The sequence below is a fragment of the Triturus cristatus genome, chromosome 5_2, assembly GCF_964204655.1.
Source record: "Triturus cristatus chromosome 5_2, aTriCri1.1, whole genome shotgun sequence".
NCBI classification, from domain to species: domain Eukaryota; kingdom Metazoa; phylum Chordata; class Amphibia; order Caudata; family Salamandridae; genus Triturus; species Triturus cristatus.
This window is the reverse complement of record NC_140588.1, coordinates 743,552,682-743,567,867: the sequence shown is the minus strand read 5'-3', so window position 1 is coordinate 743,567,867 and position 15,186 is coordinate 743,552,682. Positions and strand designations below refer to the sequence as shown.

General features: G+C 44.7%; 1 protein-coding gene across 1 annotated transcript in view; it reads right to left on the bottom strand.

Moving 5' to 3' along the window:
* LOC146829211 (fibronectin type-III domain-containing protein 3a-like) overlaps positions 1 to 15,186 on the bottom strand; it is a 608,949-nt gene that overhangs the window by 343,312 nt on the left and 250,451 nt on the right. The window contains exons 16-19 of the mRNA XM_085607850.1: positions 12,187 to 12,325; positions 11,424 to 11,492; positions 10,373 to 10,491; positions 7,288 to 7,393 (exon numbers count right to left, since the gene is read on the bottom strand). Of these exons, the coding sequence (XP_085463976.1) occupies positions 7,288 to 7,393; positions 10,373 to 10,491; positions 11,424 to 11,492; positions 12,187 to 12,325 (433 nt within the window). The remainder of the gene's footprint in view (positions 1 to 7,287; positions 7,394 to 10,372; positions 10,492 to 11,423; positions 11,493 to 12,186; positions 12,326 to 15,186) is intronic.

Here is a 15,186-nt window from a genome sequence, read left to right as displayed (position 1 = left end):
AGCAAACTTATTAAAAATTAAGCAGAACTTAAATCGACTAATGATGCTTTGAAACATAAAACAATCTAGTAGAATCAAAGTAAAAAATCACCCTGAAATGCTTTCGACCCATGAAGTACAATCGCGGAGATACTTCTCCGGGGGTGATTCCTGCGCTCTATAAATCCTACATTCATTCATCATCTTCCGCAATTCAATTCTGGTTAATACACAACAAAAATCTCTCCTGCACCTCCGAACCCAAACACTGCAAGAATAATTTAAAATGGAAAGCATATTTGGGGCATTGTAGACTTGCAGGCAACATCATAAGGTGTCATTTTGTACTGCCTTGGCCAGTGACCACTCCAAAAACATTGGTAGTTATAACACTTCCGGACAGGACCCAACCACTATATTTTAGAAGAATGAACAGCATGTGGATCTAAAAGAGGATTTCATTAGCAAAATCATATTATCTGAATGTGGATACATCTCACCATACATTTGCCTCTAGAGCTTAGTTGCCCGATAAGTCCTGTAGCTTTGCAGGGCTAAATAAAGACTTTGATGGATCATTCAGTGAAGAGAATTTATCACTAGGGCTGGACAGGATATTGAAATCAGCCTTGGCAAAAATATTCAAGTAAACCTCTTACTGCTGGAGGCCACAAGTAGACTGAGCTCATAGGGGCAAGGTTGGATCAAGGCAGCCTATACAGCTGGAAAACCTGCCTCATAGTCTTACCCCCATGGAAAAATGCCACAGTGGCACAGTAACCACTTTGGCACTGCCAACGGCGGAGGGACACTTCCTTTATGTATGGTGTGCCATTATAAAGGTTGCTTACTGTTTTGTATCCATTAAGGTTACAGAAGCAAGTTATTTCTTTGTGCACCACAGCTTTATACTGAATTCCGGGTAGCAATTTTCTCACCTGTTTCTTTCCATTCTGGAACATTCGGAGTCTACCAGTAAGTGGCATGAAGCCTCAAGGCAGCATGACAGGCCATTGCATTAATTGTTTCAGGTTTTTATTGCTCAAAGACCTGCAACTTTGTTGCCAATGCAGGTGTAGGGGCAACTTAATAGGGCTCAGACTGAGAGTTCTGACGATCACCCACTTTAAAATATAGCATCCTTTATTTCAAAACATCATCACAGCAAAAAATGGCACAGCTTTAGTGTAATAACCTAACCCAGTCACTTGAACAATAAGAAGTTTTATCAATGTTGCAAATATATTGGAAAGGTAAATGCTACTTACCAGTATGCATCTGTTCTTGGCATGTAGGGCTGCTGCAGTCACATTATTGCATTAGATCGCCGCCTAGTGTTGGGTCCGGATGTTGCACGTTGTTGTCTTGGAAGAGTCTTCGAGATCTCACGAGATAGGGGACTCCTCCCCTGGACTACAGTGCGCATGGACAGCTCCTCCATCGTCAGATTGTTTTTTCGCCATTGTGGCAAAGATGGAGGATAGTAATAGAAAGAAAGGTGTCCATGTAAATGTATCTAAATAAGATAGTACTGCAACTGTGCTCGGCACCAGGGAGGAGGGTGGGCATGTGACTGCAGCAGCTCTACATGCCAAGAATAGATGCATACTGGTAAGTAGCATTTACCGTTCGAGGCATATGAGCTGCTGCAGTCACATTATTGCATAGACTGTATAGCAGTTCCTCCTCTAGTGGTGGTTACCGGTGGCAGTTGCAGTAGTTTGGAAAAGTGTTTTAAGGACAGCCTGACCTACAGAAGCTTGTTGTTTGGCTTGCACATCAACACAATAGTGTTTAGTGAAGGTATGTATGGTAGACCATGTAGCTGCCTTACAAATGTGTTCTAAGGGGATATTCCCTAGAAAAGCCATGGATGCCCCCATTTTGCGCGTGGAATGTGCTCTTGGGGGGGAATAGTTAATGTGCGTTTAGCTTTTTGATAACATATTTGTATGCACTTAACTATCCATCTGGCTATCCCTGCCTTTGAGATAGGGTTACCCTTATGAGGTTGACAGAAAGACACAAACAACTGTTTTGTCTTTCGAAATGGTTTAGTTCTGTCTATGTAGTAGAGTAGGGCCCTTCTGACATCCAGTGTGTGGAGTGCCCTTTCAGCTACTGACTGTGGTTTTTGAAAAAAGACAGGTAACTCAATGGATTGGTTAATGTGAAAACTAGTTATGACCTTTGGTAGGAATTTAGGGTTTGTCCTGAGAACTACCTTATTTTGGTGTATTTGCATGAAAGGTTCTTGAATTGTCAGTGCCTGCAATTCACTTACTTTTCTGAGTGAAGTAATTGCTATTAAAATTGCCACCTTCCATGTTAGGAACTGCAATTCGCAAGAATGTAGAGGCTCAAAGGGTGGGCCCATAAGTCTAGTAAGTACAATGTTAAGATTCCAGACTGGAGAAGGTGGAGCCCTTGGAGGGATTACTCTTTTGAGCCCTTCCATAAACGCCTTAATAGGTGGTATGCGGAAGAGAGACACGTGTTGTCTGTTCTGGAGGTATGCTGCAATAGCAGCTAGGTGTAATCTGATAGATGAATATGCCAGATTACATCTTTGTAAGTGTAGCAGATAAATTATGTTTTGGACAGAAGCGTCTAGCGGATTGATTTGATTATTTTGGCAGTAAATAACAAATCTTTTCCATTTGTTTGCGTAACAGGCTATGGTAGTGGGACGTCTTGCCTCTTTGATGATATTCATAGTCAAGAGGCAGGTTAAGGTATCCGAACTCTAAGACTTCAGGAGCCAGATTGCTAGGTTCATTTGATTGGGATCTGGGTGTTGTATCTCTCCATGGTTCAGTGTGAGTTGTTTTGGAGAGAGGTGTAGTCGTTGATGAGGGACGACTGAGAGTTCTAGGAGTGTTGTGTACCATGGTTGTCGTGCCCATGTGGGAGCAACCAGGATCATTGTAAGTGTTTGTTGCTTTAGTTTGCGTACCACTAATGGAATGAGTGGGGTTGGCGGAAAAGCGTATGCAAATCTGCCTGACCAGTTCATCCATATCCCATTGCCCTTCGACTGCGGGTGTGGAACCTGGCAGTGAAGGATGGGCATTTTGCGTTTTCTTTTGTGGCGAACAGATCTATGTCTGGGTGTCCCCATGCTTGAAAGAACGGGAGTAGGACTTCTGGGTGAAGTTCCCATTCGTGGATCTGTTGACTGTGTCTGCTCAATAGGTCTGCAATCTGGTTGTTCACTCCAGGGAGATGTTCTGCTAGAAGATGGATGTTTTGTGGAATGGCCCATCTCCATATGCTTTGCGCCTGGCGTGAAAGCTGCAGAGAGTGTGTCCCCCCCTGTTTCTGTATGTAGAACATTGCGGTCATATTGTCCGTCCGGACTAGGACAGTCTTGTTGGCTATGTGTTTTTGAAAGGCCTTCATTGCCTGAAATATTGCAGTAATTCTAGGTAGTTTATGTGGTATATTTTTTGGTGCGGTGTCCATAGACCTTGCACTGTATGTTGAAGTAGATGGGCTCCCCACCCTGTGAGTGATGCGTCTGTTGTCAACACTACCTGTGGAACTGGCTCTTGGAACAGTCGTCCTTTTGAAAGGTTTTGTGTGTTCCACCACTGCAGAGAGCGATGGGTACGACTGTGTACCAACACTAGGTCCTTTAGTTTCCCTTGAGCCTGGTTCCATTGTGTTGCTAGGCATTCTTGTATGGGACGCATTTGTAGCCGAGCATGTGGGACTATGAATATGCAAGATACCATCATGCCTATGAGTTGCATAAACACTCTTGCTGTCAAGAGAGTCCGAGGTTGGAATTTTTGGATCATTGCTTGAATGTTCTGTATCCTGGCTGGAGCTGGGTAAGCCTTTGCTACTGTGGAGTCTATTGTTGCTCGCAGATACTGCTGTATATGGGAGGGTTGTAGATGGGATTTTGGGTAGTTGAGGGAAAATCCCAGATTGTGTAATAGATGGATATCGGTCACAGTGTGCTGCAGACATTGGTGATGTGATTTGGCCTTTATCAGCCAATCGTCTAGATATGGAAACACATGAATATGTTGTCTCCGTAGATGTGATGCCACTACTGCTAAGCATTTTGTGAACACCCTTGGTGCTGTTGTTACCCCGAATGGTAGGACTTTGAATTGGTAGTGCTGTCCCTGCACTACGAATCTGAGGTATTTCCTGTGTGCGGGATGAATGGGTATATGAAAGTATGTGTCTTTGAGATCTAGCGTGGCGAGAAAATCGCCTTGCTGTAGTAGTGGTAGTACTTGTTGGAGTGTGATCATGTGAAAATGATCGGAGTGTATATAGTAATTGAGGGGACGAAGGTCGAGAATGGGCCTGAGGGACCCGTCTTTTTTGGGGATTAGGAAATAGAGGGAGTAAACTCCCTTTCCTTGTTGCTGCAGGGGAACCGGTTCTATAGCGTGCTTTTGTAGCATTGCTAAGACCTCTTTTTGCAATAGTATGGTATGTTCCTCTGACATTGGTCTGTGTTTGGGTGGTATGTTGGGTGGGGTAGATGTAAGTTCCAGACAGTAACCAGAATGGATAATTTGCTTCACCCACCTGTCTGTTGTGATGGATTCCCAGACAGGTAGGAACTGTGATAATCTGCCTCCGACTGGTGTTAAGTGGTCTGGAGGCAGGTGTAGGAGGTCACTGTTTAGGAGTGGTGGAGGTACGATTGTTGTTGTTACCTCTACCTCTGCCTTTAGTATTGTTTCCTCTATATCCTCCTCTGCCTTTTTGAAATGTATTTTGAGAGGTAGTTTGGAAAGGTTGAGAGGTTTGTGTGTTATTCCCTCTCCCTGTACCTCTATAGGAGATCTACGAAAGGAACGTTTGGATTGGTAAGACTGCAGTGCACCCATAGATTTAGCGGTGTCAGTGTCCTTTTTCATTTTGTCTAGTAGGACATCTGTTTCAGGCCCGAACAGGAAATCTTGGTTAACAGGTTGATTGAGAATAGTGGTTTGCACCTCAGGTTTGAAACCTGATACGCGAAGCCAGGCGTGTCTTCTTAACATTACGCTTGTATTGACTGTTCGAGAGGCTGTGTCAGCTGCATCTAGAGCACACTTTATCGAGGCATTAGTGATGAACTTTCCTTCTTGGATAAGATCAGTTGCCTGTTGTTTATATGGGTCAGGGAGATGTTGTAGCAGCTCCTCTAGTTTGTCATAGTGTGCCCTGTCATATCTAGCTAACAATGCTTGTGTGTTAGCTATTCTCCAGGTGTTGGCTGCTTGTGAAGCCACCCTTTTCCCTGATGCCTCTAGTAGTTTGGACTCTTTTTCTGGTGGTGCGGCATCGCCAGTGGTTTGTGAGTTTGCCCTTTTTCGTGCATTGGCAACTACTAAAGAGTCCAGCTGTAGTTGACCCTTGATGTATGTAGGGTCGGAGGGTGCTGCTCTATATTTCTTTTCCAGTCTAGGGTTGAGTATCCTAGCCCTAATGGGGTCTTTGAATATTTCTGGTGCATGTTTTAAAACCCCTTTGAGCATGGGTAAAGTGCGGACACTTCTTTCTGTGGTTGGGAAGGTGTCCAGCAAGAAATCCTCTTCCAGAGGGTCAGCATGCATATCTACCCCGTGGAAACAAGCAGCCCTGTCCACTAACTGATGAAATGCAATGGTGTCATCAGGAGGGGATGGTTTTGAAGGGTATGGTGTGGGGTCTAGAAGAGGTGTGTTATTGTCTGGTGAATATGGGTTTCCCCATGTGTCCAGGTTGGGATTTGGGTCATCGGGATCATCTTAAGGGTCTTGTGGATCATTATCTATGTCCTCATCTGGGTCCCCAACAGGCTGTGGAGGTATGGGGGGTGTGTATGGCACATAAGGCAGAATAGGAGAGAGAGGATGAGGGGTGACAGGCCTAATAGGAGAAGTAGTAATGTCCTTGCTTTTTAGAGGAATAGGAGAGGGTAATGCAGGATGAATTTTCCTCTTGTGGAGCACCACATGACCTGTGTTAGGGTCTATGATGATTCTTTTCTGTTTTGGATCGACAGGATCCGGAAAAAACAGCTCCTCCTCTGTATTTGGTGGTTTCGGCACCGAAGATTTGTGGTGTTTTTTGCTGGGAGTCGAAGGATTTGTAGGCTTCGGCTTCGACTTATTTGGCTCGGGAACCTTGTTTTTGTTCGGTTCGGGAGCTTTCTTGACTTCGACGTCCTTTTTCGGATCGACCGCTTTCTTGGGTTCGATCTGGTTTTTTAGGCTCGGTGACCTTTTTGGAGTCGTTAATCTTTTTCGGGTCGATTAACTTTTTCGGGTCGATATTTTTCTTGGGATCGACCTTTTTCGGCTCGAGAAGCTTCGGCTCGATGTTTTTGGGAACGGTCGAGCCTTTCGGCGCTGGAGCCGGATGTGTTTTTCTCGGCGCCGAAGGCATTTTGGGTGTAGGGAGATACGGTTTGCTCGGTCCCGAGCTACCGGAAGGCTTTTCTGTTATCTTCGGAGCCGGGCCCGAGGGTGGGGCTTCCGAAGGGATGTTTCGATCGTGACAAAGGCCTTGTGGCGATGTCTTGATCGGAGCCTTATATGGGGTGATTGGGACAGGGGCATCCGTACTCACGTGCTGCCCCGCTGGGATTGGGTCATCTGAGTCCGATTCTTTGACTGTGACGAGCTGTAGATCGTCCGAGTCCTCGGCATCCGAGGGGTCGTCGAAGATATCGTCCGGTTCCGGTGCCGGTGCTGCGGCTTGTCGATGCATCGCTTGTCGATGGGCCCTTCGGTTCCCGATTGTCTTTTTGGAACGGAAGCGTGCGCAGGCTGAGCATCTGTTGCACACCGGGTGATGATCCGTGGGTGGGTATTTAGCACCACACTGGGGGCATTTTTTGAAGGGGGTCCTTTCCATGGGCCCGAGGCCCGAGTGGCGTCGATAGGCCCGGAGGCCTGCATCGATGAAAGTATGAGAAATAAAGTCTCTGAAAGTTCTAGGGTATCGACCGGAGAGCAATCCCCTCGAGATACTTGGATTTGCCGTGAAGAAAGTTGAAAACTTCGGAGTCGAAGTTGGCGTCGCAGAAGTACATCCGAACCCGATGGCGGAAAAAAACAATCTGACGATGGAGGAGCTGTCCATGTGCACTGTAGTCCAGGGGAGGAGTCACCTATCTCGCGAGATCTCGAAGACTCTTCCAAGACAACAACGTGCAACATCCGGACCCAACACTAGGCAGCGATCTAATGCAATAATGTGACTACAGCAGCTCATATGCCTTGAACACATTATTTACGGGGATACATTAAGTCTACTTCTGAGGAATAAATATATTCCCAGTAGATATAAGTGATCTAATTAACTTACCCCAATTTAGTGTCATTTCTCTTGATTTAGCTTTTTTAGACAGATGTGGTGGCGTACAAGGGCCAGGAGCAACAGCTGATGTCTGAACTGTTAAAATATCTGAAACCTGGTTAAAAGGATAGGGGAAAAGGTTACTATTACTTATTGCTCTAGAACTTATCATATTATTGTTCATGTATCGAACATGACAACTCTGTCCCATCATGGATTGTGGAAACAGTATAATACTTTTCCTCAGTCACTCGTGCTCTCTTTGCCTTAGGGAGATACACAGAATAAATGGTGAGGACGTTTTCAATAAGCATTTTTTAAACCAGCATCATTCTAGTGTAAAATAGGTGTGCTGAAACAACCATTAGAAAGAAACAGATATAAACGATTATTAGCACCAACAGAGTAAAAGGATGGTAGATTTCTACCATTGTGGTAAAACAATGAATACAGGCAAGTATAAAAATACATGACAGTAAATATGCGTACTCCTACGATGCAACCCTAACTAGATGTACCCAAGTGTACCTAGCATGTATGTAGGTGTAGAGCCAAGAATCCCTATAGGATAAAGTCAACCTTGTTACCTGATAGACTGTGGGACCCTGTCTCGGTCTCGAGATGGACACACCGTGAGGGATGTCAGAACACTGCAAGCTGGAGTGTCTGCGTGCAGGAACCTCAGGTCTCGCGGCAGTGTGTCATCATGGAAGCCCTTTTCCCCGCTGCCTTACCCCAGCAAGATATGGTGTTTATATACCCAAAGCGGTACCCTCAGGGCTTCTACTTTGCTGTGTCATGTTGGAGTTGGGAGGACGGAAGGAATGACCCTTATAAATAGCTATTATGCAAGAGATGCTAGTCCTGCTGAGTTTCCAAGAATCCTCATGCATAATGGATGAGGCCAGTTTCCAGGTAAACCCTACATCCTGTAAGGAGTACCGTAACTAGGTAAATGGTCTGTCCCAAGATACGTTATTTAGTGTAATGGTAGGGGAGAATATAGGTGAAAGGTTAGGTTACTACCTGAGCCTATATTGGGGTACCTATATGAAACATAACAATTAGCTTTCCTTGGGCAGCAAGCCTCAGAGGGCAGCTGCCTTTGAAATGAAAATCTGGCGCTTCCTCACAGGAGCAGAAGCCAACTTCTTTGTCCAGGGCTCTAGTAGCACCTGGAGAGGCTGGAAAATTAGCTAGCCAGCCTAATACCACCCCTAAGGTGGGCTACTGTGAGGTGGACACAATTTTTCAGAAGTTGCCATCTATGTGAATTCTGGGGCAGGGTTACACCAACTTCCCATAATAAGTGATCATATGGGGGCCGTAGTGACCTCAAGGTTCAGTATCCCATTGACTACTACCCTACACTCCCCTAATGCCCCTAAAATGAGTATTTAGGGGAGCCCCTGGCACCAGAGAAGCACATCTTGATGACCTAAGAAGAGAGAGGACACCGAAGAGCTGTGAAAGCAGAAGAGAAGAAGTAGGAGACCTGGTGCCAACCTTGCCGGCCTGTCTGCATCCCTTGTGTAAAACTGTGCCAAATCGACTTGTCCTGCAGCTGTTGAATCCTGCAACCTGGGAAGACTGCCTGCCTTTGAAAAAGACCCACGACCTCCCGTGAACAGCAGATCTGTCCTGAAGAAACTCCAAAAGAGGAAACTAGGAGGTCTCCGGAACCATTAAATAAACGAGACCCGAGCTGACGTGGGCCACCAGTGTCAACAAGGTCCCCCAGCCTTCCAGAGCATGAGTCCATCGTGGTCTCACCCCTCGTGGACTCCCTGACTTCGCCTGCACCCAATCTTGCACAGAGGCCCCCTCGACCGCGAATGTCCTTTTAAAAAGCACACACCTCACAGCACAGCTGGTAACGCCTTTACAAAAATACTCAAAATATAAGAAATCTGTGTCATGACGAAGTGTCAAATAATTCCATTATGTTAAAGCCAATATCAGCATCCGAGCTCCCTTTACGATTGCACATTGATCCATTGTGAAAATTTAAATATCTTTAAGGTAACTAGGCACCCTGGCAAGAAGGCTTGTTTAGCTGTCTGCCCACCATCGGTTTCACAGCACAGAAGACTTCATGCCTTACACAGCAGCTGAAGCATTTCAGCTCTCGGAATTAACCGTACTAGGACGGTTATCTTTCCACAGAACGTAGGGGAAATGTTTTACTTAAATATAAAAAGGGCACGTCATGCCCCTCCGATCCTGCCCATTTTGACCACAGGTCACACCACAGAAGGCCAGAAAAGTCCAGGTTGCTGAGCAGCTTTGCAAGCACAGAATCAGCAAGCCACTAATCACCAGTACACCAGCAGTTAGAAAAGAGGCAGAAAGGCGCAATCCAAAGGCAGATAGGATGGCACGACCACAGCAGCGTTGCTCTAAATGATAAGTGCTACGCAGGTGTCACTTGAGGGAGGAGTATTCACGGTAGGTCACGTTGCTAAGTAGGTCCAGTATGTGGGGTACCTTAGACCAGTCAAGCGTGCATGTAGACCGGCTGGTGCCGAGTTCATATGACCAGTCCTGGCATCTGGTGTCGGCACAGTGTGGAGGGGAGCAGATAGGTTGGTCTTTCATGCGTCTTCGGGACCCGAGCAGTGCCCTGCTTCGTGCATGCATCAGGTTTTAGGTGTATGTTAGTGGCTTTGTTATATATCGGAGTGCAATAACTGACAGCTCACACAGGAAGCAAAATATTCAAAATATTGGTAGGGTGGCAACCTATGGAAATCATAGAAATGTACTTTACGTGATTAAGGCAAGCCTTGAATCACGTAGGACAAGCCCATTTTAGTGCCCCCCATACACTTTTTCATATCACTTAAAGCCCTGTATATAGTGATATACAAAAATGATAATCATCCTGTTTGCTACCTTTCAACCTCATGATGGGCCAGGAAACGTGCAAAAATATATTACAGCGTTCGGGAAAACAATGGTAAACATCTTAAAGCTAGTGTCGCTATGAGGCAACAAACAGAGTGCATAACATATTTTAAGGGGATTAGCATTTCTCATGTGTCCTACAAAATGTTGAGAGCTAAAACATCTTTGAGAAAAGTGTTACACTTACTGGGCTTTGTCCTGCACTATTAAGGCAATGTACTCTGAATCTGTACCAACTGCCAGGTTTGAGATGATCACATACACACTCTTTTGTTGATCCACTATAAACCGTATCCCACACATTTCCTGGAACAAAAAAATACATAATAAAATACACTTATTTTAGTCAGTCACCCAAATAGTTCACTTTATACTTTCACTAAATTTCTCTAAATCGTCTGTGTTCCATCGGTTCAGGATCTAAATTATTACATTTACTCTTTATTGTGTCTGTTCTAATCATCTGAGACAGCTTCCCCCAAGTAAGTAAAGAAACACATTAAGCAATAGTATAAACTGTGTAAAAACCTCAGCATGCTAGAATATAAAAAAAAAAGTAATGTGCTGAGCCTCTAACCAACTGTCACCTTTAATCTTCGACAGCTGCGCATCCGTGCTTCCATGTGGCATAACTAAGGACCCACCAACTAATGACAGCCACTGGAACCCTAATCACTCCAAAATGACAGCCAAAAGGGTCCCCCAAATAAAGTCAGACAGCTCTCGCTCTTTCTGCACAAACGGTACACACCAGGGAGAACAAGAGAGCTGAGTGAATGAAGTGGACGGGAAGATCGATTATAGTCTCCTCTTTTCCCATAAAAATATTCACAACAGTTTTCCCTAAGTAAGTAAAGAAACACATATTAAGCAATATTATTAACACCGTGTAAAAGCCTCAGTATGCTAAAATATTCTAAACTAGTAATGTGCTGAGCCTCTAACCAGTATTTGCCTTAACTCTTCGATCTCAGGAAACACATCTTCTAAATATACATATCACCGACGGATTGATTTCTCTCTCCCTACCTGGCATATACAGATGTAAAGCAAGATTCCCAGCACTATGTAAGAATTCTTGAATGTGTGGCATGTAACTTTATTTACATATACATCATTCACAATCTTCCAGGGCCAGGCCAATACTCTATGTCAATCAAGTTACAATGTAAAAACAATACATAAAAAGTATAAAAAGAGGTTAAATACTTTGTTAAATACAAGAACAGGTTACTCACCGTTTAGAGTTTCTGAAATCTCTAGCACATACTTTGAAATTTCGGAACCACCATCATCTTTTGGAGCATCTGGAAAGAAATACAAATTTACACAATTGAGGTTGCTATGTATGCCCAAATCATTTTAACAACATTTTTCAATGTATATTAAAAGAAATATTTAACAAGGAATAATATAGTGAGAAAGTAAAAGTAGAAAAGTACATAGAAAAGTGGTTGTACTCAAAGTATTTAAAAAAGACAAGAGTGGGAGACACCAGGGCTAGGGAGCAGGCTTGCGACAGCACAGTACAAGTAGTCAGAAAACTGGTGACTGTGATCTGAAAATAAGCAAAAGATACATGATGGTATTCTTGAAGTGGATTCATGTGCAAGCGAGTATTTACCACTATTGCAATGCAAGACTACATCATTCCGAAAAGTTTAGCTATTTGCCCTCACACTTAGAGAATTAAACGTCTGGTAAAGGGAAAGCACCCTTTTAAAATGCCATCTCCCTCAGTACTTTCATAATGGGGGTACAATACTGCACTACTAATAAAAATGTAGTTAAATTAATTTATTGTGATCCTTTACATAGTAAACCGGTCATCCAACTGTGTAAGTGTTCTTAGCACTGCATCATTCATCCATAGAGTAATTTAGCATAAGCTGAAAAACGAAACCTTACTCTTAAGCATATACCAAGGTTTTTTTGAAATGTAAACTATCACATACTGAAACTCATTATGGCCATTCTTTAAAAAATAAAAAATAAACTTACCCCAAATAACTTTTATGCTGTGTGTATGTATTTTTCCCTTCACGCTTGGTTTACTGGGAGGACCAGGTTTTTCAGATGCTGTTGAATACTCAACTATCTCGCTTGGGTTACTTTTTCCTTCACTGTTCTCGGCAAATACCTTCATGGAGAAATAAAATATTTTTTTGTCAGAAAGTTGGCATATTATAACAAATCCAGTTTAGCACTGTAGTTCAGTAACTACCTTCTATAACTAGCATTAGAACATTGGAATGTTGGGAGCTCCATTGTGGACAATGGAGTGCTCCATGCTTCTACAGGCCAGTAAAGGCCCGCAGAACAACATTCCAATGTTTTACAAAGGCCTCTCGGAGCTCGAGGGGATTTAAATCCCCTAAGCTTCGAGAGGCCTTTGTTTTATTTGTTAGAACATTCTGCCTTCTAGTGGCAGAATGTTCTATTAGCCTTATAGCCCTTCGTAGCAGGGCTAATCCGGCTATTAAAGCCCCGGCTCGGGCCTTTAACGCGGGAGCATGCCTTTAATAGCCGGTATAGCCCGCTACGGCGGGCTATAAGGCTATAATAACACAGAGATTGCATGCTCTAGTTGAGTGGCTGCCTTCATGTAGGACATTGCCAGTTTTTGATATGGTTACCCCTACTTTTTGCCTGGTAAATGATGCAATTTTGACATAAGAGCACTTGGTTCCTGCTATCCAATTTCCCAGTGCCAGATCTCCTTCCCTAAAACTGTTCAATTGCTCCCCCAAATGGCAATACATTTAGCACCCCCGTAAGTCCCTAGTAAATGTTATCCCTGGTACCTACGGCATGGAACCTAAAGCGGGTCCCTAAGGGCTGCAGCATGTATTGTGCCACCCTAAGAGACCCCTCACTACATTCATGCAAATTACCATTGCAGGCTGCGTGACATGGTGCACACATAAGTGAAGACACGACATGGCACACCTCCTGTGTACCATGCCTGCAGACAATATATGCAAGTCACCCCTACAGCAGGCCTTACAGCCCAACGGCAGGGTCCATTACATTACATGTGAGAACTTATCTGCATGAGCAGCCAAGCCCCTTTGATGTCCATGTTGATTCTTGGACACTGCCTGTGAACAGCAAAGACATCTTGGGTATATGCACTGGTGATTGCGAGTTCCCCAGCTACATGATGTCTTCACTGAAACTAAAGATCTTTGGTATGAAACATCTTGTATTAATAAGCCTAAACTGATTCCAGCAGTGGATTTATTATTACATGCACCCAGAGGGTGCTTGGTGTAGACCAACCTGCCACCACATACTGGTTTCTGACCCCCTGCAGGTGAAGCCCATGCTCTCTGCGGGCAGAAACAATGCCTAATAATCAGCATATTAAGGCAAGCGGCTTCAGAGGCCTCTGCAGCCTTTGATATGCGACCAAGGCTTCCCCCAGTAAGGGAAAATGCCACCCCCTGTGCTGGGCCCATTTGGCACGAGGCCCAGTGGGAAAATTAGCTAGTCAGGAGGCGTGTCCATTATCAGGCCAGTTCCACCCCTAAGGTGGGCTACCTGATGTAAATATGAAAAATAGAATTCTACCATCTTGGTTTTAGGTGGATTTAGGTTCACTGGGTCAGGTTTACGCCCACTTCCCACTGGAAGTGTCATATAGAGGGTATAGTCGCCCTAAAGGTGAGCAGCCCATTGGCTACCAACTGTCACTCCACTTAGCGCCCCTAAATTGAGTATTTAGGTGGCACCACTGATGCCAGGAACTCAGATTCGATGGTCCCAGAAGAAGAGGACAAAGAAGAACCTAGAAAACGACAACTGAAAACTTGCTGTAGACTTTTTGCTGCCAAACCCTGCCTCGACAATCAAAGAAACTGGCTCGTCCTGAAGCGGAGCCTCTAACAAGGACCCGGGTAGACTGCCAGCCCATTGCAAATTGCCAGCAATCTCCCTTGGAGTAGAGAAGCTACTCCCCTACACTCCGAAAGAACCAAAACAGTATGTTCTGGTTTACCATGCTGCTGCTCACCTGTCGTACCGGCACAGCAGCTGCCTGAGGAGATGTCTCCATGCTCCGGAAGATCAGATCTGTCTCCCCACCAAGTGAGAAGACGCCAGGACCAACCGGAGCCACACAGCACCAATATGTGGGGTATCAGACCCCTTGCAGCAACCAAAGCCTTTTTCAGTCAAATCTAGACTCCAAGGACACAGAGCAGCCGTTGAGGGATGTCAGCATCGCACAGACCCACTTGCAGAAAGACCCAGCTGTCCTGATTTTTCCACCCTCAAATGGCGAGACCGACAACTGCAAGGATCTGGGACACTGCACCCTCTGCACCCGAGCCCCCCAGCCCGGGTTCTTGAGAACCAACTGTGCCGCATTGCTCCTAGGACCCTTGTGTACCGAGCCACCCGTTGTCCCCAAGTCCCCCTCTGCAGCCTGTTTTTAGGTGGCCCCTCTCTCTCCTTCAGTGTAGCACGTAAGGCTACCAACCTGACTGGCATCTCTGCACCCGGACGTCCCAGGGCAGGTAAACTTTACCTGCTAGTGGTACTGTGGACCTTGCCCCCCCTACCACCTTAAGTTCTAAAGGAGACCCCCCCCCCCCGAAAAACCTACTGCAAGTACCTGTATACATTATATGCCCTTTTCTCCCAAAGAAAGCATTAATCTTAAAGATGCATTTAAGTGAACATTTTACTTACATCTGAAAATCGAAATTTGCAAAGAGTACTTACCTGCTTACGAAGTTCTTGGTATTAAAATATTATAAAAATACAAGTTATTTTTCTAAATTGGTCTTGGATTTATTATTGGAGTGTGTGGCTTATCTTTTGCTTCTGTGAGTACAACAAATGCTTTGCACTACCCTCTGATAAGCCTAAACTGCTAACCCACACTACCACAAAAGAGAGCATTACGTGTTATAATTTTTGCCTCCATAAACTAATAAAGGTTGCCAGGACTCTCTGCATGTGTACCTCATTCTGGTAAACTATATAGTGAGCCAG